Source organism: Triplophysa dalaica, chromosome 6 (assembly GCF_015846415.1).
Source record: "Triplophysa dalaica isolate WHDGS20190420 chromosome 6, ASM1584641v1, whole genome shotgun sequence".
In the NCBI taxonomy this organism is placed as follows: Eukaryota; Metazoa; Chordata; class Actinopteri; order Cypriniformes; family Nemacheilidae; genus Triplophysa; species Triplophysa dalaica.
In genome coordinates this window covers 7,173,519-7,192,527 of record NC_079547.1, presented here as the reverse complement: position 1 = coordinate 7,192,527, position 19,009 = coordinate 7,173,519, and the positions used below count along the sequence as shown (strand labels likewise).

The following is a 19,009-nucleotide window of genomic DNA, read 5'->3' as shown; positions in this document are numbered from 1 at the left end:
AAATTGCCAAATTTGGACATGTTATGTAAGCTTCTGTAGCTTGATGGCTTTTTAACTGCAATAGTCTTTTATTGTATTGTACAGCATCATTACAAACTACAAAACTGTACTTGACATCGCATAAACATTAGTACATGCTGCAGTTTTACTGTAGTTTACTTTTGGAAGTGGTGAGATTAACCATCTAAGACTCTGGAGGCTAAAAGCACACGTGTTTTATGATGAGCTCATGTCCATTAGCTGTCTATGTAGGGGATGAGAACAAAGAGAGCTTTAGCAAAGGATGATGCACTTCAGGGAACCTCTATATTCTATGGAGTAAGACAGATAGATTTAGACTTCACTGAGCTGAAAGCCAAATGCACAGCTGTGAGATTAATGTGATATTCAGTGATCTCTATACTGCCCTTTTGCATTTAAATACAGGAGCAGTAAATATCTGATGTTTGACAGTCATGCTTTTAGAGTCTGGTGACTGACTTAAAAGACAGTTTTCCTTATCAGATTTTACGAATTTAAAAGACACCTCAGACCTCCCCCAGGTAACAGAAAGTAAATGAGTCACTTATGTGTGGAGGAGAAAGGAATCTGATGGTCTGTGGTTGACCCCAGAGATGTTTGTGATGGATTGAAACACAACTTAAATGGGGTTGCCTGTGGTGATTTTCCTCTGGTGTGTGATGCACAGTGCAGTTTGTTGGTGGAAGTTCTCTAATCACAGCTGACAAGCAACAGAGCAGGATGTTGACTTTCCAATCCATCCTGGAAATGGTACACTGACATGCCTAAAATGTTTTTTTTACCAGTAATCCTTTGGTTGAACTGCCCCCAATTGACGCAAACAGTCGCACACAATCACACAAAGCAATGTTAATATGTTTTTGCATCTACGTCTCTTCCTTTTCTTCATGGATCAGTGAAACGCAAAAGAGCAGTCCAGTCTTTTCACTTCCTGTTAAGAGACCTTAAACCTTAAGCAAACAGGAAATAGTGTCTCAGTCATTTAAATGCTTGTCTTGTCAAGAGATTTCAGGGGTGACCTGATTGATTTGCTGTTCTGTCTGTAATGTTGAGTTTAAATTAGTGTTCCTAAAAACAAAGGCACACTCTCCTCCTATATTGTAAAATAAGTACCAATAGAGAGTTCATAGGATGTGTTAAAGCCATTTGTAAAAAAGGGGAGGTTGAAACAACTTCTCATTTTCAGCCTAAGCTGAGCCATTTATATTTTACATGCATTACACTAATATGATCTGTGAGAACATTTAGATGTGACATATTAAGATGGTACTTTAAGAATTTTAGGTTTTGGACAGCACCCGTCACCTCACAAACAAAGTTGTTAGATTAAAAGGCTGTAAAAAGGGTGTTTGCCATTAAACCACGGCAGCTAGGGAGTTAACAGACAACTGCTGTTGATTATAGAATGTGGAGGAGCTGGGCTGCAATGTGGCGTCAGGAGACTCGTTTTAATGAGAGGACAGGAAAACTTCTCTGTAGTCATAGAAGACAGACAGACAGACAGACAGGTAGAGAGAGAAGGATAAAGGTGTACTCTTTGAGTCAACTGACATGGCCCTATCATTACTGGTTATGTAGATGTATTTCAGACACCTCACGTAACAACTGTGATGAAATGCCATTCACTGACCTAACACAAACATTGTTGACATGGTATTGAGATACTGACAATGACTCACTTATGGGGAAAATGCCATAAAGTGTTTCTTCAGCTCCACATGAAAATTGCAAAAATGCCTTTGTTTCCAAATGTTTCTGTAGCTGGTAGAGCTGGCCTTAGCACCGCAAGGAAACACAAATACTGACAAAATGTACAGTATCTTGAATGTACTATAATCGGTTTGAATAAAGCATCTGAGAAGTTTTAAACATTTCCCTGCGGGTCAATCAAACAGGTTGATCTCTAAACTCATGCTATTGGCTGAGACAATTTTGTTGTTGTGTCTCACACATAGACTGTTAAAAAGATGTAAAACACGTCCTATGATGTCATGCGGAACCAGAGTCTGTACAGTGGTAAGCGCAATGTGGAGTTGCGGTATCATGGTCCTGCCTATATTCCCTGATGACTTGCATGTTGTCAGCCCCCTTTTTATAATATTTTATAAGTAACTAAAACCTATATAGTAAACCTAAAGTAAATAAAAACAAACTTATTCGAAAAACGAACACTTGAACATACATCAGAATGATAAGATCTAAATTGACAGAACTCATCTTTGGAAAAAAATTATTTGAAGCGAAATTGGATTTTTTAGTTTGGCATACGTTCCAGCCGTTTACATGGAGAGGGCGGGATTTAAAAGCTATACTGCAACCAGCCACTGAACTGCTTTGGCTTCTCTGTTCAGGACAAAGGAATTTTCCAGACAAACCCATTGACAGTACATTTGGTGAAATTTCACACTTCATCTTTAATTTTTCAGGACAGGCATGCACTGCACCATTTAGCTGACATCTTCCACCCACCTTTGTACAGTTTTGTTCCCTCGACTACCGTAGGAAGGAAGTTACTGGGAGTCATCTTCCATCCCTGCTCCTCCTCCTGCAAAAACAGTCCGTTTGTATCAAAATGAACCCTCCATAAGCACAACATCACTGCTTTGCTGTATTTATGAACTTATTAAGGTGGACAAGGACAGTTTTCAGAAACAATTTAAATCATGTGATGGATAAATCTGCCATGACTGATTCTATCTGAGGGCAGATCAAAGCTCTTCCCAGGACGGCGCTCTTGCGCACTGCTCTGGTGCGGGGTCATCGTCAGCACTGGCATTTTAATGATGTGAATACTCGGCGGGGGTAGAGCATGATGCTGTGACCATGATTTACGATATCTCCTGTTTTCCTTTCTCTCAACCAGGGGTCGAACATTAAAAGTAAATCAACGTCCTCTCATTCTCAGGCAAATGTTTGGCTTGCACGTCGCAGGCGCACACATAGTGCGTCTGGCCAGGAACGGACTATTTTTTAAGGGAATACACCGAATGGACATGGGATACTTTATGAGCTGTATTTCTTAAAGCACATTTCTCCATTAGCATCTTATGACCCCCAAAAGAGATAGAAATCCATCTGAAAATATAAAAGGCCTTTACGTGCCTGGTAATACGGACCAGTGATTTATGATTATTCATGAGGCATGAAACAGAACTTCAAAATGAATCCAGCAGATTTTATCAGAGAACCTGTAGAGCAAAATAATGTCCATTTCAATCTACAATAGAATCTACACATGTGATCAATGTCATGTTAACACAAGTTTCTTCCATCATAATTTTGTTTCATAAGTATTATAATTTTTAAGTCAGTTTAATATCATTTAAATTAATCTGAATTAATTTAAGAATTCAAAGGTAGCTTTTGAAGTAAAGTAACAAATTTTTTGTTATTTTGACCAAAAAATATAAAGAAAACATCCTTATTTTCCAAAACATTCACATTATTTTAGATCTTACTATGCCTTTGCCAGACTATGCATTTGTTACTACCTCCTTTGAGTGGCACTTCAACATTTAAGCTGGGTCTGAACTAGACCAACATAAGAGGCCTGACAAAATTCTTTAACAATCTTTTGAAAGGCTTAGCTTTCAGACAGGATGTGAGCGTTTGAAAAGGGTCAGATTGGTCCTTCAACCTCATTGTGAGCACATATCAGTGCCTCGGCTCTCCAATCAGGACTACAGGTGGTTTTATGAAGGAGAAGGAGCAGGAACAAAGGCTCCATTCTCAACCTCCGGAACGCAGCCAATCACAGTGAGTGAGCATTTTGACCGCTTGACTGGCTCGCAGTAACCACCGGTCAGTATATGACGCTCAGAGGTCAGCATTGAGAATTTAAAACTGCACTAAAAACACTTTAACAGCAAAGACACATTTTTCATTAATACAGTACTTGTTCCTGATTTCATCACGACTTAAACCAAATATATCTGATTTTACTTTGTAGAAAACACACCCAAATAGGAAGAGCGGGAATTTGGATGTCATATCAGAGAACATAGAAACTGCCCCCGTGTGTAATGAGAGGAAGAGTTCTGAATAGGGAGGGCAAGAGGTTATCAAGTGAAACCTTGGTGGAACATTGAAGAAACGCCTTACTGAAATCACAGATATTTCCTGTGTCTCTGGATGAGTTTAACAAACAAACATCCTCACGTTCCTCATCTTAACCCTGCACGGAACTCTGGCAGCAGTAAATATCCACTTTTGATATTCACCGTTGATATTTAAGCCTTTTAAATGCTTTTTAATTGGTATTTGAGCACGATATTATGAGTGTACTGAGTATTTTCAAGGAATGTATTTCTTCTAAGCTGGGAACAGGGAAATGTGTGAAGTGGTGAACTCCCAATCACAGATGTGATAGGCTCGCTGAACAACGCCTGTAAAACTGCTTTCATCTATCTGTAATGCAAATACGCTTAATAGTGCGAACACACCTAAATTCGGATTTAAAATGTTACAAAAACATAAAAACACTCAATAGAGAAACTGAAAAGGGACAACCAAACAATTTGCCATAAATACCAGCACTCTGTTTAAATTCTCTACATGCAGTTTAACCAAAGTGTCCTTCACTTTGTGTGGGCACGACCACAGAGGTCACCCGAGACCCCAAACACTTAAATTACTGAGTCAGCTGATTTAATTCTACAGATACAGATACTTAAAAGCCATTATTGATTTCTTGCGGGCAACCTAGAAGTGACTGTTTTTTATCAAGATATGACCCACCTCTATTTCTCCTTTCCCCTTTTTTCCTTTCATCTTGCCTTTCTTCCCTTTTTTCTTCTCTTTGCGATCATTCCCTTTTTTGTCCTTCTCTCCTTTCGACTTTTTCTTCTTCTCCCTCTCTGCTTCTTTAGCAGCGAGTTCAGCAGCCACCTTCAAAACATTTACAAACAAACAATAAAAGAAAGAATGCTGGTCTGCATCAGGAAAACACTTCAAAATAAAGATTCTTGATGATGGAATTGAAGAACTATGCCAATTTTGGCTGAATGGTTCCATATAGAACCATTAAAATCCTTTTCTGTGTCACCAAAGGTTCTTTGTAGAGGAAAATGGTTCTTTAGAATATTAAAAAAAGTAAATAAAAGTGGGTTTCACTTTCCACAAGTTAAGAACATTTTGTGTCAACTTTAATTTAAAAGTGAAAGGTATTATTATGGAACAGCAAATAGTAATTGTTAGTATTTATTAGTCTTTTCAGTCCAAAATGAGTCATAGATATAATGAACATTTGTATTATCTTGATTTCACTGGATTAACCTGTTCTGGTGTCTTCTGAGCAAATATAGACGCAGATCCTCCATCCTCAGCACTTGGAAAGTCAGGGAACTTCCCCGTAGCATCTCTGAAATACAAAACAGAAACCAGAATAAAAGACACATTCTGTCCCTGCGTTCCAACTGGGATATATCACCCTCTGAATGGCACTTCGGAGTGACAACAATCATGGCCATCATACAGAGGGGTCGTTCCAAACCGAAGTGCTCAAACTGGCCAATTTAAAGGGCCCTTCAGAATGAAGAAATTCGAAGGGTACAACTGATGGTCACTTCGGGCTCCAATGATTCTATGCACAGTTTCTGCGCCTCCTTATGGGGGCAGGATGATGACGCAGAAGGGAACTTTAAGAAACAGTTGTTTGGTCCCCTACACCCTTTAACACTTCAAAACTCTCACTAAGGAGGGTAAACCATTCAAAGGGTTTAGGGCATAGGGATGAGCCCTTCGAAATGGAATGCAGGGAGAGACTGAGAGACACCTACAAATTACTAATTTGGAATATGGAATTTCTTAAAAGTTCCTGCCAAAAGCAAAGATAGAATCATAAGAACGCTTTCCGAGACATACAATTACATCACATATTTTTGAAAATGAGGTAAGACAGACTTTATGTTTTTGAGAACATATAGATAAATAAAGCAGTGTGGACAAAGACGGATCAATCATATTTGAACTATGAACTTCACACATGGGGAGGTTACATTAGCCAGGTCCAGCACTGACTTCTCAGGGGACCTGGGACAGGTTTCAAATAACATGGTAAAAGTGTCCGGTCTGAGCTTAACTTAATCAGTAGCACAACTGAATCTCAACTCCAATGCGGTAGCCCACACTGGATCTCTACTACCGTAACACAGATGGATTGTATTTCCCCAAACTGAGCACTATAGAAGAAATCTAGAACTAAAAATATATTAATATACTAACCTTTCTGTTTCTGAAACAGGAAACCAATATCATAGGCAATAAATAACTTTCCCGTATATCAAAGTATATCAAAAGGCAATAGTTGAAAAGTAAAACCTTTAATTTAATGTAAACTTTAAAGCTTTAGTCTGACTGTTCTTGTGAAACTGGACTAACAAAGGCAGCGATAACTGATGCGATGCGCCTGTGCATGTTTTCTGGCTGCCCCGAAACAAAGACGTGATATGTGCAAATAATTGATTACCCAAATTTGTCATGTATTCTTGGATAGAGAGATCAAGCTCAGAGCAAAGCAAACTCCACGTAGCTTGATTTCAAGTGCTGATTTAAGAGTGTGTTGTTTTAAGCTTGATGGAAAATTGAAAAATAATACAAGCCCACAATGCGCCTGTCTCCTGTTTGCTTGCCTTCCTTCAATCATCAATGCGCATGTCTAGCTGTTCAGTGATGCACCTTCACCTCATCCACTTAATCAACACATGGAAACCACACCAAAATACTTCATCTTGCGGGTTCTGACCTGGTATCGCAGACATCCCTTAAACAACCAGCGGGAGCCCAGCAAGGTCACTGGAAGGGGCCGGAGAGAGGGGCCGCTAAACAGAGACAAAGCTACTGAACTTGCCCCCCCACCTTGTGTTGTCCAACTGAGATGACTTATGACTGTTGTCCCCACACTAATGGGCAGCAGCATGCGATGGCGAGCCGTAAATCAGCCTGGAATGCACTAATCAGCCCAGTCTCACTCGACGCCGTGCACACACTAACAGCGAAGCATTAGGTTAACATAAACAGCCCTGGGTAAAAGTGAACATAGCGCTGACTGCTTACATTCCAACCTCTACACAAAAGGAAGAGATGAAACAGGTTTGCAATGCAATCCACAATTAGAGTGAAATAATGGATTGAATGGACGAGGATGGATTGAAAGCTTTCCTGACTGTGGAGCAAAATTAGCGGATTAGCTAAGGGAGATGTTGGCTGAAGGTAGAGTCTGAAAGGTAGCAGCTTATGTGAAGATGATTAATTCCAATGATTCTGAGATAGTGACATGCTGCTTAAGTTTGTACTCAAATCTAAAAAATATTATTGATCCAACTGAAGTTTTCAGATGGAACTTTTTGGTTAAGTTTAAACTCCTGCTTCATTTATCTGCGGCTTTGTGTTTTTGCTGTGAATCTTACCGACACTCAATAAACCACTGGCGAATTTGTTCTTGCAGGGTTTCCTTCATATTTGGTCCATCAACAGTCTCCACAGACTCTTTAATGTCAACCAGGGCTTTCTGGTACTCATTCTCATGTTCCTCTTGCACCCTGTGCCTACTGTCTTTCACCTGCTGGGCACGCAAATGGGCAGGGTTGGGTGACATTTGTTGTGCTGGTATCTGCAAACAGGGCACAAGGAACAAACAAATGTAGAGTTGTTTTTTGCGTCAGAATAATAGAACAAATTTACCATGAGTACTAAAAAAATGTAAAATACACGATTTGAAATGATTAGAATTGAATATTTCGTGAAAGTTCTTGTTTGCCCTAAACAGTGCACTGGCAAATAATCGTAGTGTTTACCATTCCTAGAAATATCATCTCCTCAAGACGTTCCTTGTTGACTTTCTTCCTGTCTCGATACCCTCGCCACACCTACAGGTTGGAGCAAAAACATCAGCATTGCAGAGGAAACCAACAACAAAGGCTAAGGACACATTCCAGAAACGATATCATCACTCTGACATCAAGAACATTCATCTGTTCTGTGTTATCTGTTGAACACTATTCTACAGTCCCAGTAGGCTTTTCAGGCTAATTCACACTGGTCTGACAAACTTTGGTTTTTGGATCTCTGTGAATTAGCCTTTAGGTAAATTCACAATAGTCTTATATTCTAAATTCAAATCTGACTAATTGAATGTTTCAGAATGTCAGTGAGGAATGTGTGGTGGTTAATTAGGCTAAATCAATCTCAAGGCTCAGCTCACAGTCCATATACAAAGAATGCAGACAAGAACTTTCAATTAGTTCCTAGATTTCTTTTAAGATTTTCTTCTTACTACACTGAAACAACAACCTCAGTCTGAATAGAGAGGATTACGTCTCCAAGGTTTCAGAAATCTACTTTACTAAAAGCTATAGGAAGAGGATTAGACTTTCTGAACCAACCCTGCAGTGTAGGAGCCTAAAATCTGTTTATCACCCCCTGTAATCGCATGCGGCAATCGAACACAGTGGAAAATCCATGTTTATTGAGCTACAGTATTTCAAAAGTAAATACTGATTTGCTACAATGTTGAGGTTCACGTATGTACAAGTACTTATTATGTAGTAGCATTTCACTCAGCAATGTCTGCTTCACACCTGCATTATAAAAAAAACTTTAGATCTCCAAATCATATCTGCTATCTCTTTCAGGCTACATCAATGACTGTGTTCACCAACCGTAGCAAATACTTGCTAAAAAAGACGTTAGGATACACAATCTCAGATTTCAGATATTGAAAAAGAAGAGCAAAAATCCAGGAATTCTTTCTTCTCCCAATCTCTCAGCACTACAATGCTAATCTCCTTCCACCTGCCAAAGGGCCTACATTATCATCACAGCAGAGTCTGACATATATCTTTTATGCCTGGGTGGGATCGCATGACATTTATAGTCCTTTGAGAGAAGACTTCACGTCAAATGTGACAACAGATGACTGTGATAAGAGATGGCCTGAACTCATCTTTGGAGTTCAGGCACAGGCTGGGCCGCAGTTGTCAGACTGGGCCTTGTGTATGATGCCCTGGTACTGCAGCATCAACTTAAATATATATAATGGGGCAGTTGGTGATAATTTTTTACTTTCCATTAACAAAAAAATATAAGTAAATATAATAATTTCTCTATTAAAAATGACAATGAGTATTTTTATTATCATCATTATGAATCTTCTCAAATATTTTCTATGCAAAATCTTGTACAAATGTATTATGTAATATTCGACAGAAACAAGGAAATATACTAGTCATCCCTTTTAAAAGACAATAGCACACAACAATCTCCTAAAATATATATAAACACTACACAAAAAATATTATGTTGAACATAAGGAATAAGGATATCTACAGTATATGCATACTAACCAATGATATGTTTATGTAGATATTGTTATGATTCATCTCTAGCCTTGCTGAAACTATATCTAAATAAAATTGTATGTCTCACATTCCAACTAAATACACTGAAGAATACCTTCGATATGTAGTTTTATGAAAACCTGGTGACAAACTTTCTGTTGAAAATCTGGTGTTGCCTGATACCTTCTGAATGCATGTGGCTGCCAGGTCAGGGTCCAGCATGTTAGAACTTTCCCCATTTTGTCTTCTTTGCTCTTCCTGATGAATCTTTTTCATGAAATGAGCTCTCAGTCTTCCCTGCCGAGCTCGCTCGCTGACCTGCAGCAACCACACGGCTCGCTCCATAGACATGGACTGAACTGTCACCTGCTAAACCAGATACAGACGTTCAGTGTGTTTGCCACACAACAAGATATTATTTTACATGCATTAACTGTGATTGTGTTAAATATATTGAAAGTCATTTTTGAGGATTCTGAAGTACACCTTTTTTTTAAGATTTGCTCGATGCGTTTGACATAGTGCATACCGTTTTATGTTCCTGATGCCCTCCAGACGTCAAAATATGAGCCAGCATCTTTTCTCTCTCCTTGAGTGCCCGCATTCTCTCCCTCACAAAATAACGTGGAATAGGCACCTCAAGATCCTCCTAAAATAAGATATAAACTATTTTCAGCCATTATACCCCTCAGGCCACATGTGCAAGTGGCCAGAGAGTATTACCGGTGCACTAGTGACCCCAATTAGCTTTCACAAAATTCAGAGAAAAACAAGAGACTTAGTTTCCCCAAAATCCACTTTGACATTGAGCACTTAAATCTCACACAAGGCCAAATCTCTCATGTTCCCTCAAGGCACACTTTCTGAGTCTACAACCAAAAGAGAAATAACAATTCCAGCATTCTGTGCTAATGTATTCTATTATTGTTATCATGTCACTCACAGGCGTCATCTTGAAGTCCTGCAAAATGTCATCAAAGTATTGAAACTCTGAGTACTCCAGCTCCACCATCTCATTCTTCAGCTCTACAAGTCTCCCCATCACCCCCTCGAGAACGTGATGCACCACACGTCTCTTCTGCGGGTGAAAGATCTGATCATAAACCTCCTCCAGAGAACGGAATATCTTCAGGTAGCGCAGGTAGAAACTGGCCAGCGTCTGAAAGACCTGCAGACGATCCTTTTGAGGACGGAGTTGCATCGTGGGATATTCATCCTCCAAAAGGTTTTCCAGGGCGCCCTGAGCAGTAGCCCACATTTGGCCATACGAGCTGAAGGAAAAGACAGGGAATGCTTTTTAGAAAATTCTATTCTATTTCATTGTTTTCATTTCAATTGTAAACATCAGATTGTGTTATTTCTTATACCTTCTGTAATCTTTAGAATGTAAATAAAAGATTGTGTTTTCTCCACATTTCCTAAAAACCTTAAAGGAATTGCTTCTTTATATCAATACATCAATTATTTGAAATGTGAGATTTTCATGACCTAACAAGACAAGTCTGCAGTAGTACTTGTCAACAGACCTAATTACACCTGTTGAGAGCACCTGCCCTCTGGGAATGTTTTCCCATACATTCATTTTAAGACCCTTGGGTCAATATGAGCACTGCTGTGAACCTATTGCGAAACGACAGCATAAGCAACAAATTCACCAAAAGTCAGCTAATAGTCAGCCAAGCCCCATAATAAAAGAAATCCCCTGACAAAGATAATTTTTGCACTCTTCATTTTCTAAAGATGGATACACATGAATTCCACAGATGTCCTCTGACCTCTTTGACTCGCTTGTGTGTGGGTGCTCCTTTTGTGATTGTTGAAAGAGTTCATGGCGAGGGTGAAACCACCTTCTTTTCTTATTCTGATAGGGCCATACAGTATTGTTCCCCTCTGGGCATTAGCACTGCCAAGAGCTACTCAAATTGTAGGGATGGCAAAATCAAAGGAGGGGAAGGCACGGTTAGTGCAGGGGTCGGGGTTCTGGGGAGGAGCTGTGGGTGGAGGTCAGAAGGGTGATTGTTAAAGAACATTTACAAAAAATAAAGAAGTAGCGCTTAAAGATATCCTAAATATACCAGATAATGAAGAAATAGTTAGTATTTTTCCAGATAAAAAATTAACAGCAGTTCTTTTGAATGAGACAAGGAACAATTCTCTGCTCACGTTAAATATTTATAAAATAATTTTAATGTGTGCATCAGTATGAAAAGGTTTAGGTTAACTACAATTAACTTGCGTCCAACTACACCAAAGTTCATTTGAATGGGTCCCCTCTTTGGACTAAAACAGTGAATGGGCTTAATGTTGTCATAGGAACTGCAATACAACGTGAACTTTCTCGTATAGGCGTTCGAACTTCTGCACATTTCTTGTTTTGCTTTTTCCTCATGCAAAAAAATATTTCTGTTATTAAATCAGTCTATTAAACAGGTGTTTACTTGTGTTCACTTACAAAATTCCACGTCTTTACCCATGCACAACACAGGCTTTTTTAAACACTAGAACGTTTTTTGGCATCACACCTAAGCTACATTCAGGTTTTGCAATAAAGCGGGTTAAAATGGCAGATATTACTCACCTTTGCGACATTCTTGGAGTGATTCCAAAACAGCTAGGTTCATGTAGGCTATAGTTTAGAAGGTAGGCTATTGCGATTGAATAGCAGGAACAACCCTAACAAATACCTCCATAACAAATCAACATCCACAGGATTCGAGATCTCAGTATTGAGTAGCCTAAATTAAATCACTTCAGTATTCGAGCAGTAAGACATTTATTTTTATCAGCTAAGAATTTCTAATTAGTTGGACTAAAGTGTGGCGCTGGACAGGCTGCAGCAACCCGCGGTTTCGAGCTGCGACTCTGACAGCTGCCATGGCAACGAGATCAAAGCCTCTTCACTGAGCTGCGAAATAAAACCCACCTCATAAGCGCGCTGCGGAGACAGAAACGTCTTAAAAACGGAATACAATACTCTATCAACTACAACGCCTTACGCGATTCTCAATAGTTCTAACTAGTCATTTTTATCGTGTTCTTATCTTATCCGACATGTCAAGCCTCTGTTACTAACAAGCTCTTGTTTGCCATCCCGCTGTGCAAAACAACGCAACTAAACGCCGCGCTTGCGTAGCTCAGCTCTTTCAATGTATGAATAGAATTCGGCCATTTGTTAAGCAGTTTGGGGAGAAATGTTTTTCTGACGCAGCATGTTAAGAAATGATTGTTCTAACTTTAGAAGTGACTTATACTCCAACGCGTGTATCTGATATCTGCGACACACTGTTTGAATTCAATAGTCAAAAGAAGCATGTGGGCAGTATGTAGGCGCAGATTGTTGAAGTCCGCTGTGAAATTTATTTATCAATGGATCCGTCATTAGTCCTTGTCGTCTACCTTCCTGGTGGTCCTACCCTGGACAATAGTTTTATAAGAGTTCTATATGATCTGTCTCTCTCTAATATGTGAGACAGCTGATCGATCAGTGATACAACGGGCTCAATATGTTATGACCTATGGAATAAAACTGTCATCAATGAGGCTGTCAGAAATTAGTGATGTTTTTTTATAAACAGGCTGTTAAGCCATCAAAGTATTTAGGTCCAAAAATACAGTTTTTTTCATGAAAACCTTTCCTTTCCTCTCAGCTTTAGAGTCAGGCACAAAGAACAGACTTCAGTGGAAACTTAATAAGATGGAAAGTCTATTTTAACAATCTTTAATTTGGAACATGTCTCGGTTTGACTACACCACTAACTAAAACCAAATGTTGAGCTGCTGGATTTCTATGCATTCTCACAAATAGGACTTCAATCCTGTATGGTCAGACTCAAGGTGGGAATTGTTATGGAAAATACTATGTGCATGTACATTTAATGTGTATTTCCCCTTTCCGGGTGTTGAGTGGGTCAAGAAATTAAGTGTATTGTTCCGGCAGGTGTTTCATGTGTTTACGTGCACTAAGTACACTAATCTATTATTCACCAAATAAAAATGCTGGCAAGGATTCAGTATTTTCCCACCTGAATGTTTTGGTTACGTTCAGTTGCATTCAGCTTATCTCTGTTTCATCAATTCTCTCATGCTATAAAGGAAGTCCAATGACGTTCCTTGCTTTCCCTTACACGGTTGCCTTTACAATGAAAAAAAATAGTTCCGAACAATCAAATCAAGGATCCCTTCAAATTGTTTGAGTTTCCACATGTTCAAGCTTGCCACACACAAACACTGCCACTATGTTTAGCCAGAACATACAGGGTAGCTGAAGACTCAAACAGGTTGCCTACAAATTAAAACTGCCGCATGCAGTCTTAGAGGCATTGCCAAGAGGATGCAAAGAGAATGAGACAGGAAGAATAACAAAACAAACTTCACCTGCTTCCACTTGGTGCATATTCAATGAATATTTGAACATTTTTCAAACATGTTTTAAATCCGATAGCCTACCTCTGACTGCAGTCAAAATGTAATACTTTTTAACTACATTGTTTTTGTGTCATAGATTACATCTTTTCAGAGCAGTAGGCTAGTTTTTATATAAAAAGGCATTTCTAAATATTTAAAATGCTCATAAATAATATTATAAAGTAAAAATGCTCAGTATAAGCAAGCAAATGAATGGTGAGTATTCAATAATGTTAAATAAATGGTTTTATCCGTGGCATTAAAGAATAGGTAAACTGAAACGGACTATATAGTATCATGAGTATTGTACATTACAAGAAATTCATACTGTGAAACTCTATAAAGACAAATGCCCAATGAAAGTTTCACATGTGTGCACCTTTGATTCCCTCTAAACAACTCTCGTGCGAAAACAAAAACACAAAAGCTTATTCTGAGTTTTGAATCGTCGTTTTTGTTTATATGGCTATTTAAAAAGGGAGTGGAAATCCGATGTGTCGCACGTCCGCCATTCACATTGTTGCTGGACAGAAACTTGAGTGATTCACTTTTCCGATCGGCCTCGGGAGGCGTAACTCGCAGCAGTATATCAGCAAGTGCAGCCGGAGCGCAGAGGGACAATCACGCCATCATCTGAGGGAGAGCTACACTGTCCGTGCGGATACTTTCGGATCTGTGACATTCTCTTCAGGCTTCGGAGTCCTATTACAAGCGGCTACATTTCAAATTCAAGGCGCAGAAAAGAGTGTAAGTTTCTTTTCCTGTCTTTTTATTGTGAGCGAGCGTATATATTTTAAAAGCAACCTTTTCAAGCGCGCATCGGATCGGCTCCATTAAAGCTTCAACTTTCGAAACTTTTTTGAATAGCCTTTAAGTTTGGAGAAGACGTGTAACTGGAATTTCACCATTTAGTTCTTATGAGTAAAAGTTGGATGTTAAGGTACTTGAAAGCATTCTTTTAAAACCCAGGCACTCTCGGTGGTGTGGATTATAGAGTCCCATCCCGCGGATTCAGCCCATTAATAGTATCAACCACCGATTACACTTGATGTAATTCCAAATAAACGCTCTTTAACATTGGTAAATATGCAGAGAAATGCACACTTGTAGGCTACTTTAAATGTGCAGGATTAGGTTTATAACATTTGATGCTTTATATGTAGTGCACTTATAATAGGCCTATTAAGGAAAATAGACAAATAATTTGTTATGATCTATTTTGTAGAGCAGTTTTATCGACCATTGTGCACCTTTTTAATTAAAACCCTCCACCTCTGTTAATGTGGTGGTCAACCTGGATGATTTATTAACTGTACAGTTTTGCCTCTTCAGTTCATACATTATGTTGATGAAATTCTGTGGGATTAATTGATCCAAATTTTTTATATTGAAATCTAATTTCAACCTTTTAGATTATTTTCTGTGATTTACAAAGATTTCATGCTTTAAACATGACTGATAATTCATTTCCTTCATGCTTTCTAAACAGTTTTAGAGTGAAACAATGCTGAGTTTCAGGGGACTTAAAGTGAGAGAAACAGAGAGAGTGGGGGAAGGAGGGTGGGAGAAGGGGACAGTGTGGAGAGTCGCTGTGTCCACACAGCAAACTCTTTGTGCGGGCAAGTGTGCTTGCTGCCTGGGGCCGTGAGATCAGGTGAGGGAGACGCTGTGTTTAAGCAGTGTAAACGCAGGAGTTTTACAACAAGGCGGGGGACATGACGATGGACCTTGGGCCGTCTCTAATGGACCGTCACATTTTATTGCACCTGGTAACTCTTTTATATGAAATGGATATCAGAGTGTAAAGCTGTAAAATTTGTCCAGCTCTGTTTTTGTTTTGGAGAAGACACAGCAAGCTTCGTCTTGCAGAGCCAGGGATCACAGGATGCATTAGCGCAGCTGTGCATCATCTCATATTCCCTTTAATGATATTAAGCTTAGGCGCTAACAGTGTTCCAAGGTCAAAACAGCTGGTTGATTTGGAATGAAAATAAGCAAATTCACCATCGCTTGATGGTTCTTTAGTAAAACACACTGTGGGGTTGAAGTATCATTTCACTTCACGCCAGGCTATTTGTAAACTGATATCTTGTTTAATATCCCCCATGTTTACTTGAAAACAGTTTTGCTCTGTTTATCATTTCTGCTTCACTGCACAAGTTTTAGTTACAAGAATACTAGCCAGTGTTTTTATTGACGCTTCCTGAGATATCCCACACACTACCTTCGGGGTTGAAGATCGAAAATTTGTGATTGGAAACGTGTGTGCATCTGTTTTTGAGAAAAACTTCAGCACCGCACCAACGTGGCTGTTCTCTGTTTTCTTCAACCTCTGGCAGTTCAAAGCCCAGCATCCAGATCACAAGCTGAGCATATCATATTGAGAAAAGAACCTTTCACCCCTCTGTCAAAGAGGGAGCAGCAGCCGTCCGCCCTTCTCTCTGTCTGACCTGACTCACTCGAAACCGGCATCAGTCTCTATGATTTCTCTAGTAGCAGTGCATTCTGCTCTTTATCTTGGTACTCCCTCACGAGGCCTGTTGGTTTTTTATAGCCAAACTACCCCCCATTTGTCATGGTTTGCTTTTTACAGGGTCACAGCTTGACAACAGAGTTCCGCCAACAATGTTTTGCTCAACCATCTCAGTTTTGCTCTTGGGCATTTAGTCCTTATGTTCATCAATGGTATATCACTCCGCTGAGGGTTGAATCACTATTAATTTTTCCTTTATGCAATCTGTTTTCTGATAATTGAAGAGGAGGGCGTATTTAAGCAATATGGCGCCTAACTTTGGGAACTTTGGGAACTATTGTAATTCTGCCCCCAAAACTGAATAAACAATGAAAATTCCTTTGTCTTCAGGTCTCAATAATTCTCATCTTTTGAAAGTGTTAATACGAATGTGTTCCCTTAAGCTACACAGTAACCCTGGGAAATAGCTCCATGAAGTTTGCTCTTCAGGAAAAAAATACCTTTAAACGACTGAAGGTCCTGCCCTCTGACACTGGACTAGGTTGTTTTTGAGATGTTTCAGATTTTGTGTGTTTTATAAATAAACCTTCTTTGTCATGCATATTTCTGTCCTTCTTTAATTGGTCTCCTTGTGTGTTTTTCTTGCCGATGTGTAATAACAGCGAATGTCTTTTCGTTTCAGCACCAGTCCAAGATGAGTGTGAACATGAATGACTTCAATGACATTTTGGATGTCCTGGGTGATCTTAACTTCTCAACTCTGGATGATAACGTGTCCCACATTGTAGGGGAGGTGTGTCACAGCATCTTCAGCCAGAGAGCCTTGCTCTACGCCCTTTCTATTCTCTACATCTTCCTCTTCATCATCGGCCTGGCTGCCAATGCTCTAGTGGTGTGGGTGAACGTGCGATCTGAGAGGAACCGTTACGAGACTCACTTGTATATCCTAAACCTGGCCATCGCTGACCTCTGTGTGGTTGCCACTCTTCCGGTCTCCATCAGTTCTCTGCTTCAGCTCGGCCATTGGCCCTTTGGAGATGCCATGTGCAAAATCACACACCTGATCTTCAGCGTCAACCTCTTCAGCAGTATCTTCTTTCTCACCTGCATGAGTGTGGATCGCTACCTGTGTGTGACACTTTTTGGAGACGGCCCCAGCCAGAAGAAGAGAAGAACCAGACAGCTGATCTGTGTTGGCGTCTGGCTGCTGGCCCTGTTCGCTGCCCTGCCTGAAACCTACTTTCTTCAGGCGGTGAAGTCCAGCCATTCAGACAGCACCGTATGTAAGCCAGTGTACCCCATGGACAGAATGAAGGAGTTGACGGTGGGCATCCAGATGAGCTTTTTTATGTTAGGCTTTGCCATTCCCTTCCCTGTCATCGCTGTCTTCTACATCCTTCTGGCCGGTACCATTCAACCAGCTGCTGACCAGGAACGGCGAATCAGCCGACGCCTCATCTTCACCTACATTGTGGTGTTCATAGTGTGTTGGCTGCCGTACCATGGAGCCCTGCTTCTTGATACTTTAGCCTTGCTCAACATTCTGCCGTTCAACTGCACACTGGAGAATGTCCTCCATTTTTCACTGCATCTCACCCAATGGTTGTCCCTTCTTCACTGCTGTGTTAACCCCATCATCTACAACTTCATCAACAAGAATTACCGCTATGACCTCATGAAAGCCTTCATATTCAAGTACTCAACAAAAACTGGACTTGCAAGGCTTATCGATGCATCCCATGTGTCTGAGACAGAATACTCCGCTGTGGAGAGCCAGGGCCCATTATGAAAATTCCAGAATGTTGTTGACTAACACCAAACCTTAATAAAAGAGACAAACTGGAAACCGTCATGGACGGAATAAACTCTTGCTCTATAGAGCAATGAAGAATTAGAAATTTTGTAAAATAGTGGAACAGAACTTTATATACACACAGTTTGTGCTCCTTTATAAGCTGGAATGTTTATGCCTTTTGTATATTTGTATGACCATTATAGATGTTTTGAGAAAGCACTTGTACTGATTTGATTTGTAAGGGAGTTAGCTTTGTTGTAACCGTATCTAGGGGTATGTGTCAGTGAAATCGGTGGAAAAGGGCTTCTCGTGTCCAAAAGCCACAAGGAGCCACAGACTCAAAACCCTCTCTCCACTTATTTGTGGTTTTCCTCCATCAGCCAGCAAGACTCCAGCATGCTTAGACTAAAGGTCACAGTTTCATACACATTTCGTCTATGACTGTTGCGAAAGGAAGCGAAATATCGAAAACCCAAACATTATAAAGTGAAGGGAAACCGGTCCAAATCAAGATTAGATTTAGCTGTTGTAAATGGATGTAATGCTGTATGCTATGCTTGTTATTTTTGGATAAGTTGTGCATTTTAGCAACCATGCTAGCTGCATTTGTACATGATTTGTAAATAATATCATATTTATATACTCATCAGTCTTTATGATCAGCATTTTGATGTATTTTTGACAATATGCTATTGAAATAAAAGATGTATAAATCTTGTAATCGTCTGCTGCATGTTTGTTTTGCATTATTAACCCGTATGCACAAACCTTTCAACCATGAAGAACAATTATTGTTTTTAATTGCCTAGACATCATTTACAGGATTTCTAGAGGATATGTAGTTTCTACAGTATCATCATTTTTATTTTGGTTAAACCCTCTTTTAGGGACGGTTGGGGAGTTCTGGCTCATTCAATATGTCATTGCCTTCGGCTGAAAAAGGGGAATTATTTTTTAATTCATACGAAGTGTTTTAGCTGT

At 39.7% G+C, this 19,009-nt stretch overlaps 2 protein-coding genes across 3 annotated transcripts in view; one reads left to right on the top strand and one right to left on the bottom strand.

Moving 5' to 3' along the window:
- iqca1 (IQ motif containing with AAA domain 1) overlaps positions 1–12,830 on the bottom strand; it is a 38,225-nt gene extending 25,395 nt beyond the window's left edge. Inside the window, exons 1-9 of one of the 2 annotated variants that reach the window (XM_056751601.1) lie at positions 11,935–12,830; positions 10,300–10,627; positions 9,886–10,005; positions 9,540–9,725; positions 7,815–7,886; positions 7,428–7,630; positions 5,296–5,380; positions 4,759–4,908; positions 2,491–2,566 (exon numbers count right to left, since the gene is read on the bottom strand). In XM_056751601.1, coding sequence (XP_056607579.1) covers positions 2,491–2,566; positions 4,759–4,908; positions 5,296–5,380; positions 7,428–7,630; positions 7,815–7,886; positions 9,540–9,725; positions 9,886–10,005; positions 10,300–10,627; positions 11,935–11,945 — 1,231 coding nt within the window. In that variant the 5' untranslated portion in view covers positions 11,946–12,830. The remainder of the gene's footprint in view (positions 1–2,490; positions 2,567–4,758; positions 4,909–5,295; positions 5,381–7,427; positions 7,631–7,814; positions 7,887–9,539; positions 9,726–9,885; positions 10,006–10,299; positions 10,628–11,934) is intronic. The other variant, XM_056751602.1, reaches the window with a different exon arrangement.
- Positions 12,831–14,338: 1,508 nt separating this feature from the next.
- Positions 14,339–18,749, top strand: ackr3b (atypical chemokine receptor 3b). The gene is made up of 2 exons (XM_056751529.1): positions 14,339–14,507; positions 16,916–18,749. Exon 2 carries the CDS (start codon positions 16,928–16,930, stop codon positions 18,020–18,022), a length of 1,095 nt encoding a protein of 364 aa, XP_056607507.1. The 5' UTR covers positions 14,339–14,507; positions 16,916–16,927; the 3' UTR covers positions 18,023–18,749.
- Positions 18,750–19,009: the final 260 nt, after the last annotated feature.

What these genes read in the sequence shown, in the direction of transcription:
- ackr3b (XM_056751529.1), top strand. Translation starts at nt 16,928, where the DNA reads ATGAGTGTGAACATGAATGACTTCAATGACATTTTGGATGTCCTGGGT.